The following is an 18,439-nucleotide window of genomic DNA, read 5'->3' on the forward strand; positions in this document are numbered from 1 at the left end:
TTTCTTATTTCGTCAGCTTGCAGAGATGGTAGGGTGTGAGACTTCTCTACTTACAGATACGTTTCTTTCGTGCGATTGTTAATCAGGACTAAAGAAGATGGCAGTGTTCAGTGTCTGAGTGAGACCCAAAACGATAACGACAGATCCAAGGCTCTAGGATATCTTAAGGAAGTATTTCTTCTCCTGTCTGCTATAAGAAAAAAAATGAGACTATTTTAAGCATGTGTATCTTTGTGCGGCTATCTAAAATCAAATTTTACCTGTTCTAACAAAGCACACAGAGGGATGAATCGTTTCGCAGCCGGCTTTGGTTAATGTCACCCCCAAGAATGCCAAAAGTTGTCTCCCTGAATTTGCAACCTTATACTTGCGTTCCAGGTGTCCATTCTTGTGTTACTGTGCACACCTTAAAGTGAGCTGGGAGATTTATAATTACCCGAGTCTTCTATGAAAGACCAATGCCAGAAGTTACCTACACCACCCACTGTAGGCTTGTTCTTGGCGTGGTGACCAAGGCGTGGTGAATTTGTGCATGGAAGTATGAGCTGTCAGGTCTTAAGTGGCAGTAAAGCTAGGGGGTACTTTTCTTCTTGGAGTTATGTTATTAACTCCTTGAATGAAACATATCTTCGTTTTGAATCATGACCCCGGGAAATGCCCACACCCATCTCACCTTAACGTATGTAAATTCCATTTCTCCCACGACTCTCAGCTATGAGAGAACGCAACCGTCAGTATTTTGAAAGTGGCTCAGCTAAAATGTTTGCTTTCCTGCGCTCAGTCACTTGAGCAGTCCAAGTGACCCCTTTGACAAGGCAGAACAAGAAATTTATCCCTCCAGTATGGAGCATTTTGCAAGGGAAGCTGAGTTTTGGAGCACACAAATGGTAAGTTGAATGAAGCGTTTAAATATCAAGGGCATCATACTGGGCATTTTCCTTGTAGCTTTTCATAAAATTAGGAGGAAAGAGGAATTTATCATCAAAAGATTGTAGTCTTGCTCATTATTTCAAAGTGAAACATGCCTTCTACATACCACATGGTATGAGTGAGAAATGGCTTTGGATGGATTGTTTGGGCATAAATTTTTCTAATTTTATTGGTGAACCATACTGAACATCTTGTGGGCATACAAGATATGACCTTAATGAAACAAGACGACTCACTGACAGAAAGGAACTGTGAAGTCAAGCTAGGATTTCAACACAAATGAAGAATTTCTTGGAACTCTATATTGCATTGTCATTTTTTATTTTAAGTGTACCTCTTTAAGATTTCATGTATACATATGTAAGTGAATATATATATAATAATTATAGCATATCACTGGAAGACCATGATAAAGGAGCATACTGGTGCCTAAAATTAACTTTTATGATTTTTAAACTGGGAATATTCAGACCTGCTGTTTCCCTTTATGTTACAAAGAACTGCTGGGTTTACGTCACATGAATTGGTCAAGTCCTGAAAGCCTCTGAGAATGGTACAGATTCCCCGGCCTCGGTGACCCTGGCTGATCATCTCATTTTATTTTATTTTTTTTAACGTTTATTCATTTTAGACACAGAGAGAGACAGAGCATGAATGGGAGAAGGTCAGAGAGAGAGGGAGACACAGAATCTGAAACAGGCTCCAGGCTCTGAGCTCTCAGCACAGAGCCTGACACGGGGCTTGAACTCAGGACCACGAGATCATGACCTGAACTGAAGTCGGTCGCCCAACCGACTGAGCCACCCAGGCGCCCCTGATCATCTCATTTTAAAGTTGAATAAACTGAAGTTCCCCTAGTTGAACAACCCCGAGTTGGGCTACAAGATCACAGACTTCAACCCCAGCCCAATGCTTTTTCAGTTAGTATGTGTCCTGTCCCACAGTATAAATTTTCATTTTGTTTTCTCTTTCTAATGTGAATTTGAACTTCATTGGAAATAGAAGATTCTGTCACAAACGTAGGTGATTTTTTTTTTTTTTTTTACTGCATGAAGTTGACTATAAGAGCAAATTAAAACGTCACTTCTATTTATTAAGGATATGCATCATCCCTGAAGTCTTAGCTTTTAATGTAAATCTGAGATGGCAAGTCTTATTGTATACTTTTGGAGAAAGGAGGGTAAACTATACTGCACTGTCCCCAGGCATCACTGAAAAAGCACAATGTTCAGATGAATATTCAAGCTTTTCAGACATTGACCTTTGTGTATCCAAGTCATTCAAATCATTTACTTAGCAAGCATATCAACCACTTGTATTCTGGAAACTGAACTATTTCTATGCTCTTGTGAGATTTAGATTTTTTAAATTCCTCTGTTTTTTTAGGAGTTCATTTGTGACCAACTCCGGAAAAATGAAAGGAGGTTTTTTTTCCCCGCATGCCCTCTGGGCAAAAAGGAATGTCTGTGCATTTAGGGACTGAGAGCTGGTGTAGCACAGGACTGATTGGCTCCAGTGGGGCCCAGAAAGAAGCCGAGCTCAGGAAGTACACGAAGGGATGAGACGAAGGCATTGGCTCTCTCCACTTTGACACTCCCAGCCCCCAGCCCAAGGAGATTCCCAGTCACATGAGAGAATGTGAGAATTGTAAGGTAAACAGCTATTAGGCCAATTCATGCTAGCTTGTTGTTCTATTAAGCCTTGATTACCCTGACGGCCATTTTGAAAATTCTCTCCTACTTGGAATTTCTTTGGTCCCTGGCTCTGTGTCTGCCACTACGTGTTGTCACCAGTCCCCTTGGCACATCGGTGGCCACTAACCACCAGGTCAGTGGCCTCAGAAACCGCCTTGGGTTGCTGGCAGCAACTCAGCAACCTCTTGTCAGCTCCTTCCAGTCTGGGCGTTGGATTAAGTAGCTGCCAACTGAGATGCCCAGGGACAGGCACGGCCCAGGGCAGGAGGCGCTGAAATTCGTTACAATCCAGAGCTGCTCAGGTGATGGAGTGAATCAAAAGAGATGGAGGTTTGAAAGGCTGGCTTAGTTTCAGTGTCTTTCTATCATAATTAACACACCCAACCTCTTTTGTGGTCAGCAGGTTGTTATCTTGACTGCATAGATCGTGAGACATAGAGATTTAATGATGGGCTTGACGCTCTCTGGTTAGTAAGCAGGGTGGAAGTGAGACCTCCAAGCCTCTGCTCTCAGAAGCTGGCAACTTCATACACGATGGTGGACATTCTGTGTCTGCCTTCTCTGCCTGGGGGACCAAAATAGTTCCTCCATCCATAGTCCTCGGGTTGTTCTTTGTTCTTAGTGCGCATGCGTTCTTGCATGGCTTCCCTCTTGCAGACTGCTTGTGTTGCTTAGAAGTGCACTTCCATGCTGGATGCGACTGGGTAACACTTCTCTCCCAGAGAACAGTGGCCCCTGGAAGTTCACATTCGGGAGTTGCCTCCAAGCACAGCTGCAAATCCCCAAGACTGTGTGCTCAAGGACAGCTGGTAGATCACATCCCTGCCCAACAACCTAGCACAACAGTCACGCAGGCTAATTTCAACAAGGATGAACTAAATGCGAGGATGCAGTGGACAGGAGGCGGCAGTCAGCAGTGGGCATGATTTGGGGGAAGTGGACAGTGATAATTGGCTCTCTGGTCCTGGGTGCTTATCACCATCCACGAGACCCAAACCATCTTTTTTTTTTTTTTCCCCAAGCCTAAAACCCTCACTTGCCCCCATCCTCTTTCTCCACATGAGCTCACCTGGACAAAGCACTAAGCAAGTGCTCACAGAGTTGAGCCTCTGTACTACTCTGTTTCTGCAGCAAACACAACGGGAGAAGACATGCTCTTGACTCATGAAGGTCAAAATATAATTGAGCAACACGATATATATACATGAAACGATTAGAGGACAAAATAATATACAATTGAGCGGCAGGGTGCACAGTTCAGACATTAAATGTAATAGTGCTTCTGAAGTCAGGGTGGTCGAAGGAGGCTGCATTAGGAAATAGACTGAGAAGGATGGGTCGGATTTGAAAAGGAGAGAGATGGGCATCCAGGTGAAGGGGACACCATTGAGTAAATTCTGGGAGACAGAAACAGCCCTTGTGGTGGAACGGGACTGAGTGTTGGAAAAGGAAACACGTGTGAAGGGCCGGGGAGAGACAAAGCTGAGCAGGTCCTGAAGAAGCTTCAAGGCCAAGCAGACAAGTTGAGACCTGGTAGGCAATGGGAGCCATGGAAAGCATTGGAACAGTAGAATGGCATGATAAAAGCAGTGTTTAAGGAAAATGATTGTGTCCAGGTAGATTGAGTTCTGAAGATTCTAGAGGCCAGCTCGGAATGAGATGCCAGTGGTTCCAGATTAGAGCGGGGGACAAGTGGAATAAGAAGAAAGAAGGATATTTGTCAGGGAAAATATGAAACCCTCACTGATGAATGGGATCCTGTTTGTGCAGACTATATAAGGTTAGCAAATGATGGCTCTCTGGTGTAGGTATCAGTCTGTCTTTACTCAGAATAAAAGAGAAGTCCAATTCTTCTCCTTAGATCTACTCCTAAGCCATTCTCATACCTCCTTCCCTATTCCTTGAGTTACCCAAACCCTCTGTAGAAAATTCTCCAAACACCAGTACCCATCCTGAAAATTCAGGCCAAAACTTCTATTCCAGGCACCACCCCTGCTACCCAGAACACTTTGATCCCTTAAAACTATCCTTCTCCCACACCCGGGTTCTTCAGATTGTGGTACATTTCCTAAGTTCTCTCTTAGCTGCTGTTTGCTGAACGTGAAACATCTTTCTTCTTTCTCCCTCACGGTCTTAGTTTTATTTCTAGTGAGTTTAGTCCTCACATCTCTCCCCTCTCTGGCGTTATTCAGAATAACATCATTTTGCCCAGTGATATCTGGTTTCCTGACAGTATACTTCAGCATTAGATAGTCCACTTTGCCGTGCATATATATAGTTGTGCTTGACTTAAAATCTCTCCTAGTGACAGAGGAAAGGGGTACACAGTTCACCTGATAGTTTGAAAGGGAAAACAAGTTATCACAACAAGTACACAGGTGAAAAAAACCAAGGGGTTGTGTATTGAGACTGAAATATCCCAGATAGATTTCAAGGGAAATTTTGCATCATAGAAGGTGAAGAAATTTAAGAGATCATGAGCATGTTCTCTTTAACCTGAAGAGTATTTTTAATAGTTTTTTTTTCTTTTAATCTTTGAGCCAACATTTAAAATTCAGAAGATTTGACATAACAATCCAGAAACTTGTTTCCTTGAAAAAAGAATCAAAAGATAGGTCAATAATCAGCTCGAGCTGAGGATTGCTATCCCCTGTAGATGGGGCATGCACTGCCCTCCTCATCTACATGTTTCAGTACTTATCAGGACGTGTAGACATTTGAGTTTTGAGTTTGTGACCCAACTGATTTCTTATTGTCTAGAAAAGAGAAACTGAGGCACAGAGAGGTTGAAGAGCTTTCCCAGTATGTCTCAAGGGGTTGGTAATAGTACAGGGATTAGAACTGAGCTTTGCTCTGACTCCTTGACCCTCTTTTTTCTGCCTTTTGGGAATGTAGTTGTTTCCTGAATATAAGACCAGAAACGCTGATGAACTGGAGGAAGGCAAAGGTCTGCATGGGGGAACATTCTCATCTGCCAAAAGGGACCCTGAACAGGAGTTCCTGAGAGCAGGAATCTGGGGAAATCTAGAATAATAGTATTTCACGGGGCACCTGGGTGGCTCAGTTGAGCTTCCAACTCTGGCTGTCGGCTCATGTCATGATCTCGCGGTCTAGAAATCGAGGCCCTCGTGGGGATCCACACTGAGCATGGAGTCTTCTTAAGATTCTCTCTCCCTCGCATTGTCTCTGCCCCTCCCCCTCTCGCACCCCCCTCTCTTTCTCTAAAAATTAAATTAAATTAAAAGAGAGTATTTCCTAACTGTGACCGTTGATGTGATTTTATTTTACTCCATCGTATTTGCTACTTCTAATTCCAAGAGGTAACATGCTTCATAATTAGCTTTTCCCCTTTGTTATAATTTCTTTACTTAAAACAACAACAACAACAACAACAAAAACCTGTGTACTTGAAAATATGGCAGTTGGGATATAACATTGTAAGCGTTCGTATTGAAAATGTCCCAAATTTCTAAATGAAACTTACTGATAAAAACTACTCGTGTGTGTGTGTTTTCTCATCTACTTTCCTCTCCTAAGCTCAATTCATTTCCTTAGACCTCTGGCCTGCACTGTTAGAGTCTCCGTCTTGAATATGTTAAAATGACATTGGCACTTGGCGAGAAGCTTGCAGCCTCCCGCAGACTCAGCCGGGCTGTGATCTCCGCAGGCTCACAGGGCGGGAGGGAGGGGGCCGTGATCATCCTGCTTATCATTATTGATGTGGCTTCAGCGACCTCTGATGCGTTTCTGTCCAGTGTGATTCTGGATGCAATTCAGAAAACACCTGCTGAAATCCTTGCGAGAAATCCATGTGTGTGCCAAGGCCGGGTGATTGGTGTCGCTCTTGAACAACGTGAAGGTCAACCTCTTGGCTCTCCTTTGGTAGTTATTTTAATGAAAGTCAGAATTCTTTATGGGGCGAATTTTAATACAGACCTAGCACAGGCTGGCATTTCTACTTTTTTGCAGAGTAACTTTCAAAATAGCCATTTAACTAAAATGGAAGATGGGTGGAGATTTCGCAAGGCATTTGGAATTGGAAGATGAAAAGGAAAGAGAGATTCTTTGTGTTCTCTGAAATACAGGAAAGCTTAAGATTAATGTTGGATCTCTGTTTTTGCTACATCACTCTCATCTTCTTCAAAGGAACGGTGCTTCTCTGTTTGCTTTCTTTTCCTTAGTGGGGGTTCTTTCTTCCCCCTCCCCAAACCCTTGAAGCCTTTGGCTGATGTAACAAGATCATTCCTTATGTTGGTGAGGATGTTTCCACCCTAGCATTGATGCTATTGTTTCCGACTCGGGTTCTATGTTTCTATCTACTACGTGCATATATGCGTTGTAAATGAGAGACAAAAACTCTGTGGAGGTATTGGACAAGTCCACAGTAGAAGTTTCCATACATAAGAGTTCATTTGATCTGAGGGCATGTGGATTAAATGTGATATGGTTGATATAATAAATTGACTAATGACAATAATAACTAACGTTTTACATGTTTTGCATGTTTACTAAGTGTTAGGAACCGTACTAGGTATTTCATGGGCATTATCTAATTTAATCTTCATAATTGCCCCTATAGTCCACTAAAACGAATGTGATAATAATCTGTGTGAGTTAAGGTTTAGTTTTAGACACAGTTTAAGAGATTATCTGGGCTGGAGCACCAGAGTGGCTCAGTCAGGTGAGCATCCATCTCTTGTTTTCAGCTCAGGTCGTGATCCTAGCCAGGGTCATGGGATTGAGCCCCGCCTCGGGCTCTGCACCAAGCAAGGAGCCTTCTTGGGATTCTTTCTTGCTCTTTCTGTGCACCTCTCCTCCACTCATGCTCTACCTCTCTCTAAATATAAAAAATAAGGGGCACCTGGGTGGCTCAGTGGGTTGAGCATCCGACTTTGGTTCAGGTCATGATCTCGCAGTTTGTGGGTTCGAGCCCCGCGTCGGGCTCTGTGCTGACATCTCAGAGCCTGGAGCCTGCTTCTGATTCTGTGTCTCCCTCTCTCTCTGCCCCTCCCCCACTCATGCTCTGTCTCTCTCTGACCTACCATAGGGAGAACAGGTCAAGTCACCCAGAATGTTTACTCTGGAGAAGACACTGCTCTGGGTTGCACAAAAGCCTATTGCCCCCTCCCCTCCCCCAATTAGTGGGCTGGAGTATATGACCCCAAGGGTTCCACCAGTGACACTGGCTATGACCTTGGCCAGTGGATGTGGATTCGGACAAACATAGGTGGGGAGTAAGGGAGAACAGAGAGTGGGGCAGCAAATCAAGGACTCTGGGAGGTGCCCAAGCAGAGGAGGGTAAAGGGTTTCTGAGCAAGGATTACAAACAAGGGGCCGAGGCTGAACGCAGCCTGCAGACTCATCGGCAGTGAGCATACAGGGCCAGCAACTGTTCCTTTGAATGCGACTGGAGGCAGGTACCCTCTGGGTATCTCCCCAGTCCCTGCTCTCTCTTAGTCCCCGAGCCATCCACTCACATGCACTGGCCTGGCAACAGGTGGCCCAGATCTGAAGGCCCTGGTGTATAAGGTGACCTAGCAGCAGGTAAATGCTGGATGAGGTCTCTTTTTTTCAATAATCTGTCATCCAAACTGTAAAGCATGAGAGAAGGGCCACGAGGTTAGTGAGTCCTAGTTTGTTCAGTTGTGGGAACTGCACACTGAGAGGGCATGCCCACTAAAAACTGAGCCACATGGAGGCCGATTCTCACATCACCAAAGCAAGACAGTGTCCCTGGTAGGACTCGCTCAGTCGCCACCCCGTGCGCGTCTATGTTTCCTCCCTTCCGTGACTTCCTCTGCTTAGGGGAGGAAGATGACCCATGGGGCCAAAGAACCTAAATGCGAAAACACACAAGAGCTGATGGCTGAACCCACCCTTTCCAGCTCTCCCAGCAAACATCCCCCAAGGTCTGCCCTCCCTGAGTCTGTGGGCTGTTCCCCAGGAGGGAGGCAAGGGGGCCCTGCCACAGCCTGGGAACCAGACAAGAAGTCATGACCAAGCCATGGAAGGAAGAGAAAGTAGAGAGAAGAGTTGGGGCTGGTTACAAAACAACCAGCACTGGGGCACCTGGGTAGCTCAGTTGATTAAGCATCCAACGTCAGCTCAGGTAATGACCTCATAGGTTCCAGCCCACATCGGGCTCTGTGCTGACAGCTCAGAGCCTGGAGCCTGCTTCGGATTCTGTGTCTCACTCTTTCTCTGCCCCTCCCCTGCTCATGCTCTGTCTCTCTCTCAAAAATAAATTAAAAAACATTAAAAAAAATTTTTTTTTAACTTTTTCTTGAACAACCAGGACCAAAAGGGGTAGAATCTCCAGAGAGAAAGCTTATGTAAGAAGTTCCAGGATAAGAAAGAGTAAAGAAAAAGGGAAGTAGCAGAGAGAAGTAACAAGACCAAATTAAGAAATGGAAGACATAGACACATTGTTAGAATGAATTTTCAGTGGTGGACACATTGTCCTTGAGACATTTGAAAAAAAAAAAAAGCAGGAAGAGCTAGAAGTACTCTGGAAGAAGCCCTCATATACAGCTGAAAGGAGCTGTACACAGAAATACTATGTCTTTTCTTTTGTCTCTGGATTGCATTGCTGAATGGCTGGCTCTACAAGTCCCCAGCATCCTCCATGATGAGAGTTCAGGATTGGTGCTCCCATCCTGGGGGCAGAGCTCCCAGCAGCCTATGCCCCCTTCCTTGGGTCATCTTTCCATTCTCTGTTCTCTCTCTTTCTTTCCTCCCTCCCCGACTTCATACCAATAAGGAAAGAAAATCTTGGGGAGACCTCTGGTGCAGGCTCCAATAACAATCTTGGCAGGTAAATTTCGCACATGCAAAGTGAGTCATTTTCTCATAACTGACATCAGGAGTTGTATTCCTCCCAAGAGAAAAAACACTTATATTGACGTGTTTATGTTTTGGAATAATAATATTTGTCCATGTGAAAATATGTGCGATTCCTTTCTGCCACACCATATGGCTGATTACTATTCATAATCCAAACAGTAGCAGCTGCTGCAGAATTTCGAGAATGAGTTTCCTTAAAGTAAAAACGGGCAAACTATTGGATGCCACATATTTTCCAGAGTATCACTATTCACCAGAAATCTACATATGGGTCCTTTTCATTAATCCAGTATAGTCTTTATTAATAGCTCAGAAGTTCATTTTTCTATATCCCCTTTTATTCTGTCCCTCTCATCCTACCCCACCCCATCTCAACCTGTGCCCCCAGGGGCTAGTCTACGTTGGGAAAGTGGATGCACATCAGCCAAAACCCTTGGCAACAGAGGTTCTCAGCATGGTTGATGTTGACTGGTGACGACGGCCAGGAAAAAATTGCAGTGTGTTTTTGCCCTGGTTCTCCACGTGGCTTCCTCCACTGCTGAACTGCATTGTAGATGTGTGGTTAGTCAGACACATGGAGGCACTGAAGCAGTTAATGATCCCCTCTCGGGCCTACTTGGCCCAACACTGAGGTAATGGAAAATGTAGAGTAGCACTTTCTACAGAGCATTTGAATGTGGTTAGCAGAAACCCTTGAGGTTTGAGGAGGAAGTGATTTGCCGAATGGGCACTGGACAACACCGTAGAAACCACCACAACCAATGGTACAAAATAGCCTAATTTCATAGAGAAGTATCTGCGAGTCTTCTCCATATCATCACATAGTCTTTCCGAGTCCCCCCGCCACCAAAAGCTGGAAGCTTTAGAAAATCAAAACACTCTTTTTCTTTTTTTTTCCATTAGAGTAGCCAAAACATTCTTTATGCTGATTCTACACATCACAGTGGTAAACATCCAGACTATTTGGCAAAAAAATTAAAAAACTAAAAAAAATCCTGACCCTGACCGAATATACCAAAACTTGAGTCTACAATGAAAGTATATTTAGTGTAGTCTTATTTAATAACCTGAGTTTGTGTGATGTGTCATACATAGTTTTCAGAGTGTTTTCGTGTATATTATTAGTAATTGAGACTTTTTTCCAAGAAGCCTGTCAGGTGACCCAAATCAATGGACGTTCAATGGGACTGGGATACTGTCTCTGGCCTGGGTGCATTGTCCTATTCTCCCCACAACAGGCATCGCTAATTTCCAACTTGTTTCCGTTGTCTTCCTTAGCCATTTGTCTTTTTCAGGTGTCTCCTGGTCAGGTAGCTAAGTACCTGCTGCTTTGATCACAAGTTATAATAGGGTGATTTATCATTGTCATTCTCCTCACTCGCAACAAAAGAGCAACTACAAGATATTACAGAATTGGTCTGCGTACTTGGCCTTTAACAACAGTCTCTGATTTGAAATGGCATCTATGCCTCTGTCATCTCAGAGCTCCTCAAGAGGTCTCTGAGTCAGCCTTAACTTTGCCGGCCTTTACCTTCGGGTTGCACTGGGTAATTGTTTCATAAACTTCTCTTTTCCAGACGGAATATCTGACAATACTTTCAAGTTACTACTTGTGTTAAGTAGCCGTGTGTGTGTGTGTGTGTGTGTCTGCTTCTCATTTCTGTGTTTCTTTATCATCATAATCAGCCTGACTCAGGCCAATTATGTGATTGCCCTGTAGCCCAATAACGTGATTTCCGTGCTAAATAGTCCAAATACATTGTCCCGATAGATAACTAAAATCTTCTACTTGGCCACCTTCACCTGTGCCCAGTCCCCAGAAAATCTTTGCCCTGAAAGCTCAGCCCTGCCTACTCTTAGAATCTGTTCTGACTCACTCGTTAGTCTTTGCTTGAACAGAGATCAGTCCTGCTGTCCTAAGCCTAGTACCTGGTGGCCCTGGACTAAGTCCTGGGCACGCTGTCTGCTGACCCGCACCTTAGCTCAGGCCTCTCGAAGCTGGTGGGCATGTGTGGGATGCTGCTACTGTCATCTGATTTCTCCCCATGCCCTCCTGCTGAGATCAATTACCCTACCCTCACCCACGGGTTGTCCTGCTGAGCCAGCACTACCCTTCTGTGTTCCATTGACTCGGAGCGCCTTCCAAGTGGGCCTAGAAACAGAGTCATGTTATGATTGTCATGGGCTGTAGGCACTTTCATCTTTATGAGCCCCTGCCTCTGTTAAAAAAATATGAAAAGTTGTGTTTTTTTAATTGTGCCGGAAGAAAAGGCAAACATACTGATATTATCCATTAAAACATTTCTTTGACCTGAAAGTATATTGTTTTCTTCTGATTTGTTGAAAAGAAATGAATACATTTCCCTGGAATCCCAAATGTCTTATTGCAAGCCCTAGGCACCGTGCTTAGCATGACTGATGGATAAGGGGCCCTCGCTAGAAATGGGCTTCTGGGGCAGGCCCTTTTGCCTTAGATCAGTGTTTCAAAGTTCAGTCTTTTGCGAGCCACATTTAGAAATGTTACCATTTGCTCTTCCCGATACAAGTTCTTCACCTACTATTTTTCTTTAAATTTACCTTCTTTGAAATTGTAATAACTATTTTTTCAAGGACACTTATGCCACTGGCGTAAAGTTGCTCTTATGAACAGCATGTTGGCATTCCCCCCAAATTCATGTGTTGAAGCCCTAATCCTCAGTGTGATAATATTTGGCAGTGGGAACTTTGAGAGGTAATTAGGTAACAAAGGTAGCGCCCTCAAGATAAGCTTAGTGCCCTCATAAGAAGAAGCACAAGAAAGCTTGCTTCTGAGGCAGCTCTTCGTGTGTCCTCCGTGTGAGGACACAACGGAAAGACGGCTGTGATCAAAGTGGGAAGTAGGCGTTCACAGGAGCTGAATCCGCCAGCGCCTTAATCTTGGACTTCCCAGCCTCCAGAACTGTGAAACATAAGCACTGTTGTTGAAGCCACCTAGTCATGCTAACTTGGTATTAGCAGCCGAAGCCGATTGAGACGCTTGGCATAAGTAGAAAGTACTCATTGATACAAATTAACGTAAATACGTTATGCAATTTTTAAAAATTTAAGCTTGTTCATGTTCAACCTAATGCTAGCATTCTGAGTTCCTCAGCATCCTTTGTCCTCTACTAGTCCTTGTGGAGTCAGTGGTGGGACCAACGCCTAACCCAAAGGTGTCCCGCTGGTCATGGTTTTCAGTGTATTCCCCGTCCACCTGCTGACATCCAGCTACTCTCCAGGTTCCTGCTTCAAAACAAATGAACCGACTAGACATCCCCAAGTCAATTGAAACATTGACAGATCATCCCCACCCATTAGACTGGATCTTCCGGGAAAAACGTCGCTGGCTGTCGCAATCCTGACTCATCATTTCTCTCTAGAATGACACTGTCCAATAGAACCGGAAATGTACTCTGTCTGCAGTTGCCAATACTGGACTGCCACCGGACACAAGTAACTACTGAGCATTTGGAACAGTGGCCACTGTGACTGAGGAATGAGATTGTTACTTTCACTTAATTTCAATTAATTTAAATGTAAACTCTTCAGCCACATATGTCTATTGGCCACCATATGGCACAGGGCAGCATTACAGCGTGTGATTTTGACTGTGGCCATTCTTTTTTGGGTTCTAGATCCATCCCAGAACGGATTAGTTCTAAAATTCTTTCCCTTTGCATGAGGCCTGTCATGCCACACAGCTTGGCTTATGATTGAAATGGATGTTACTTAAGCTAGTCGATATTTACATCCTACAGTGAAAGAAGGCTCTGGGAGGAGATGTGAAAGAAAGAAGCAGGAATAGAATATGAGAATCCTGTGTGCTTCTGAGTGTCATGGGGAGGAGGAGGGGAGGAAGGATAGAATGGAGAGATTGAGATATCAAAGATTGAGATTGAGATATCAAAGATCCCCCCACTTTTCAGTCATATAAAGCTAAGAATAACCAAGATACAAGCTGTATTAATTTCATCTTATTTCCCGATCATTCTTCTCTTTTTTCCACTTAAAACAATTGTCAGTTGGGGGTCAAAGGTTTAACTTCAGAATAAGCAGTCTGCTCAATAGTTTGTCATGAATGTGCTAAATCTAGAAACGGCAGCTATAGCTGGCTTCAAGCCCCAAGCCGTAATGTTTAAGTCTTTGGACCAACTATATTGAATCAGATCCAGGACAAAGCCTGGCACTCACTCATACAGGCCAATGAGGCCCCAGGTGCCCATGACTGCATTTGTGTTGTTTTTTTTTTTTTAATATTTTTTGTAAGTTTATTTATTTATTTTGAGAGAGAGGGAGAGACAGAGCAACCACACATGGAGGGAGGAGCAGAAAGAGAGGAGGAGGAGGAGGAGGAGGAGGAGGAGAGAGAGAGAGAGAGAGAGAGAGAATATACCAAGCAGGCTCCCCACTATCAGTGCAGAGTCAGACGTGGGGCTCAAACTCACCAACCACGAGATCATGACCTGGGCCAAAATCAAGAGTTGGACGCTTAACCAACTGAGCCACCCAGACACCCCCATGACTGCATTTAAACAGACTTTTGAGGAGCCCAGTAATGGCACTCACTGGCATAGCACACACACAGATGACTGTCTATCCATTCCTGCCCCACCACCCCCTGCTTCCTCTCCCTCGGGGCCCTCTATTCCATGTGGTATACTGCTTCTTCTGGGAGACCATGAGCTTGGACAGTGACCCTCTCTAGAACTCTTGGAATGGGATGGCAAATTGATTACCTAAGCCAATGATGGAATTCTACCTCTTTCACTACGTGTTGATTTTGGAAGAGGAACATGACCTAGGGCCGGCTGTTAAGGAACACTTGGAAAAATTTGCCTACCAACAAAAAGAGTTGCACAGAAAGAGATCTTTCTTCCTTCACTGGCACTGTTGGGTCTTCAACTGAGACCAGAAACTAGCAGCATTTTTCACCTGTGACGTATAAAGATGACCGGATGGATGGTGGAGGGGAGGGGTGGACAGGGTCCTTGCACACTAGAACAGGCAAATTAACCCTGAGACAACTTGGACCTCCTTTTTGTGAAATAATCAACCTCCCAATAGGTTAAGACATTCTGAATTGGTCTTCTGTTATTAGCAGCTGAAATCATCATTGCTGATACAATAACACATCGTGGAGTTCTTATTGCCTCTAATTTGACTTAAAACTTCTTTGCACCAGGATATGAGCAGGACAAAGCCTTAGCCTTTCCCTGCTTTGTGGATTGGAGCTATCATCTTTTCTGACAGTTTATTACTTTACTTCTGGGATGCCTCTCCATATAAAATCCCTACCAAACTTGACCTATTTCTTCCTCTTTGACATGGGAATCAAGGACTGAGAAACTGCTCTCTTTCACTGTAATCCATGACTAAACACAGTCGATAGTAAAAATAAACTGTGAATAGCAAATAATAAATAATAGTAATAAGATGGGTGCCTGGGAGGCTCAGTCGGTGAAGCGTCCGACTTCGGCTGAAGTCATGATCTTACGGTTCGTGGGTTCTAGCCCCGTGTCAGGCTCTGTGCTGGCGGCTCGGAGCCCGGAGCCTGCTTGGGATTCCGTGTCTCCCTCTCTGTCTCTGCCCCTCCCCTGCTGGTACTCTGTCTCTCTCTGTCTCTCAAAAATAAATAAACGTTAAAAAAAATTCTTGTTAAATAATAGTAATAAGACACAGCCATTTGCCATCGCGCTTTTAATTACAAATGTAAAATATAGTTGTATTTGTGTCTTTAAGAGTGAGCCCTTTTTCTGCTGAGCATGGAATATCGAACACTTAATTAATGGGCATAATTCTATTTCCACTGTGGAGACGGGACAAATCATAGCAGCTCTCACCCCAAAAGCAGAAACCCTTTGGGGAGTCTGTCTCCACTAATGCATATATTGATATACATGCATATTTCCCATTAATACTAATAGACCCTAATGCGACTGTATAAATCACCTGAATTCTGATGCAGTGTGAATGCGATGTTGGATGATTCAAGAGGAACTCACAAAATACATTTGTCTGGGAGCTATTTCTTAATATGCCTTTATCATGTAGCCGGATTCCTCCCCTGTGACTGAAATATTAATCAAAGGCTGTTTCTGCCAGTTCCCAACTCGTGCAGCCCCCTCTTGTCATCAGAAGAGATGAAGTAGACTGTGCACCTCTACTCAGGTGTAGTTTAGGATTCTATTGGAAGCAACAAGAAGGGAATAGACAGAAAAGAGAAATTAAGAGAGATTTTCCTTTTCGTGGCGAGCACCGCATGGGGCCCGGGCTGAGTTAAGCGTATACATGTGCTTGAATCCTGGAACAAATGCCAGATCACCTAGGCTAAGTATGAGGAATTTACACACCTTTATTCCCCACTTTGTCCTTACCCACTGGAAGCTATATCGAGCATTTTACCTCCAGGGTTCCAGAGCACTTTTTATACCTCCACTGTCAGTGTGCTCTCTGGAGAAATGCATTCTATTACCTCCCACAACAGTGAGAGAAAATTCCAGCCAGCTGGCCTCACTCTTCTGCTCTCACCTAACTTCAAGCTTCCTCTCCTCCGGGACCTTCCTCCTCTCCTACGTGGATTCTCGGCACAGCGATTGCTCACAAAGACTTTTGTTTTACCCTATCATAGGCAAAAAAGAAAAAGTGTACCCTTAAGAATCAGACAGAAAGAAAAATATCAATTGTAAGTAAAAACGTACATAGCCCTTATTTATTGCTAGACCACGGAATCTTGGGATTATGACAAATAAACACCAAAAAGGATTTGGGGCTATATATCAAAATAACATTCCATCCAGCCCGGCAGCTTTTCACAGTTAAGCAAAACCCTGGGTGTTTCCATGAGTGTTTCCCAGGGCATAACAACGCCAAGAGCGCCCCTTTTACAGGTAAAGATGCCGAGGCCAATCAAAAATGTTGCAAAACAGCACCAGTGATTTGTATGTTACTATGTTCAAAATCATTTCGATTCATCTCTATTCCAAGAGAGTGGAAGAATAATTAAATACAGAGCTGCTCGAATAGGTTTTTAAATTTACGGTGTCTTAACTTCCAAAACCTCTGTAAAGCCCTCGATGAATCTTAGAGTCTACTGAAACATTTCAGAATTACTTTGGTCATTACAATCTGCCTGAACCCAAGGGAACACTAGGATTTAGCTAAGCTTTAATAATAGTTGGAGATTAGAGGAAACGGTATGGAGTTGGAGTAGATCTTCAAATCTTGCTCGAAATTGGGACATCTTTTTAAAAATGCGACACTTCTAATACTAGTTAGTAAGAGGTATTACTCTGTAAAGTTAAAAGTTCCATTTTTAAAAGAAAACACGAATATGGAATGAAAGAGTTCGTGCAGTGTAACTCTGTTATCTACCTTGCAAGGAAATATGGTTCTTTGGACCATAAAACTCTGGCTCAGGCATCTTCATCCTAATGGCCTCTTATCAGATTATGAATATCAGGTTTAGGAGGAACCAAAGATGTGCCACCTCCAACAAAAACAGCTGAATTCATTCATTCATTCATTCATTCATTCATTCATTCATTCAATAGCTTGTTACATGCTTGCTGTGGGCCAGACCCTGTGCTAGGAATAAACACAAAAAGAAGACATATTCTTGCCCTTCAAGGGTTTCCTGGGCTGGGAAGAGAAAACTAGTGGAGAGGCAATGAAGGAAGGGACTGGAAATGTACTGGGACATTTATTTAGGTTAGAGTCCTTGTCCAGTAGGTAATATCATCCCCCATGTTACAGCTTGAAGCCCAGAGAGTTTAAGTAACTGACCCAAGTTCCCACAGCATGTGAATGAATTAGAAATCAAACTCTCATATGTCTGATCATGCTCTTTGCACCGCACCAATGCTAAACTGTGTGATCCCCGCGGCCACACAGTATCATGCAGGTGGCCTTCGACAGCTGCCACCTGCTGCTGACTGGCACGGTGCCACTGGAAGTGTTGCTCTGGGTTGTGATGTTGGTACTGGAGCCCACATTCCTTCTCTGAGGACACTCTGGAATGGGGAAGAGAATCTAGGAGTGCTGTCCTCAGGAAGATTTGCAACGTCATTCATTCTCAAGCAGTCTGGAAGCAGCTCTCAGGCATACCTGAATGAAACTGAGGAATGTCCCCTCTCGTCTTCAGGGGAAGAGTGTTCTGCTGACCAGTGAACAAACCAACGTCACTAGGAGTCATTTTGATAGCTCCTCGAGAATTTATTAGACAGGCAGCAGACAGCCCTTGGAGTACTGGAGCTGTGGCAAGAGAGACTGCCTCGGAAATTGGGAGAGTTTAAGACAAAGCCAAGAGAAGAGAAAAATCTTCTTCACCCAGAGCATTGGTAGGAGAGGGGAGCCACCGTGTTATTCAGGACGCAGTTCAAATGAGTGTGAAGGTAAGAGAGATACACCGGGTAGCTCGTTCGGCCATGGGCCCAACACTGATGTCAAAGGAGTATAAATGTGAGGACAAGCCACCAGAGGCATAAGAATTAGGACCTTGGGAAACTAGAGAAAGTAAGATTCAAGTTGTGAGAAGACAGGTATACAACTGCTTATTCTTGATCGCGAAGTCCAAGTGCTCTGACCACTGAAAATTTGGGGCGGCGGGCCTGCCTTGGATTGACGTAAGACTGTAATCTTGATTCATCCCTCTTACTGTGAATATTCATCATTTTGCTGTAGAAATACCCATATATTTAGCCATGGGTGATGTTGGTGGCATTAAGTGATATCGAAGATAGAAATATATTACATTTCTAAGAAAACCAAAGGCTGAATTCCAAAACACACCTGTTCCCAAGGGTTACAGGTAGGTGACTGTGCATCATGCCCCTCCATCCATGGGATCTCATTTAATCCTCCCGAAAGTGTTGAGAGACAAGGTCTTATTTCCCTCTACTTTGTAGATGAAAAAAGTGGACAGGAAGCCATTCGTGGGACCAACTCCAACCAGTAGA

The 18,439-nt window shown here is 43.9% G+C and overlaps 1 protein-coding gene across 4 annotated transcripts in view; it reads left to right on the plus strand.

The window, feature by feature from the left end:
* The first annotated feature begins 783 nt into the window (after positions 1-783).
* The window catches only part of SASH1 (SAM and SH3 domain containing 1), a 335,608-nt gene continuing 317,952 nt past the window's right edge, over positions 784-18,439 (plus strand). Inside the window, exon 1 of one of the 4 annotated variants that reach the window (XM_045499954.1) lies at positions 784-887. In XM_045499954.1, the coding sequence (XP_045355910.1) occupies positions 843-887 (45 nt within the window). In that variant the 5' untranslated portion in view covers positions 784-842. Of the gene's footprint in view, positions 888-17,725; positions 17,876-18,439 lie in introns of those variants that run through there. The other 3 variants (XM_045499960.1, XM_045499956.1, XM_045499959.1) reach the window with 3 other exon arrangements.

This window comes from Leopardus geoffroyi, chromosome B2, assembly GCF_018350155.1.
Source record: "Leopardus geoffroyi isolate Oge1 chromosome B2, O.geoffroyi_Oge1_pat1.0, whole genome shotgun sequence".
NCBI lineage: Eukaryota > Metazoa > Chordata > Mammalia > Carnivora > Felidae > Leopardus > Leopardus geoffroyi.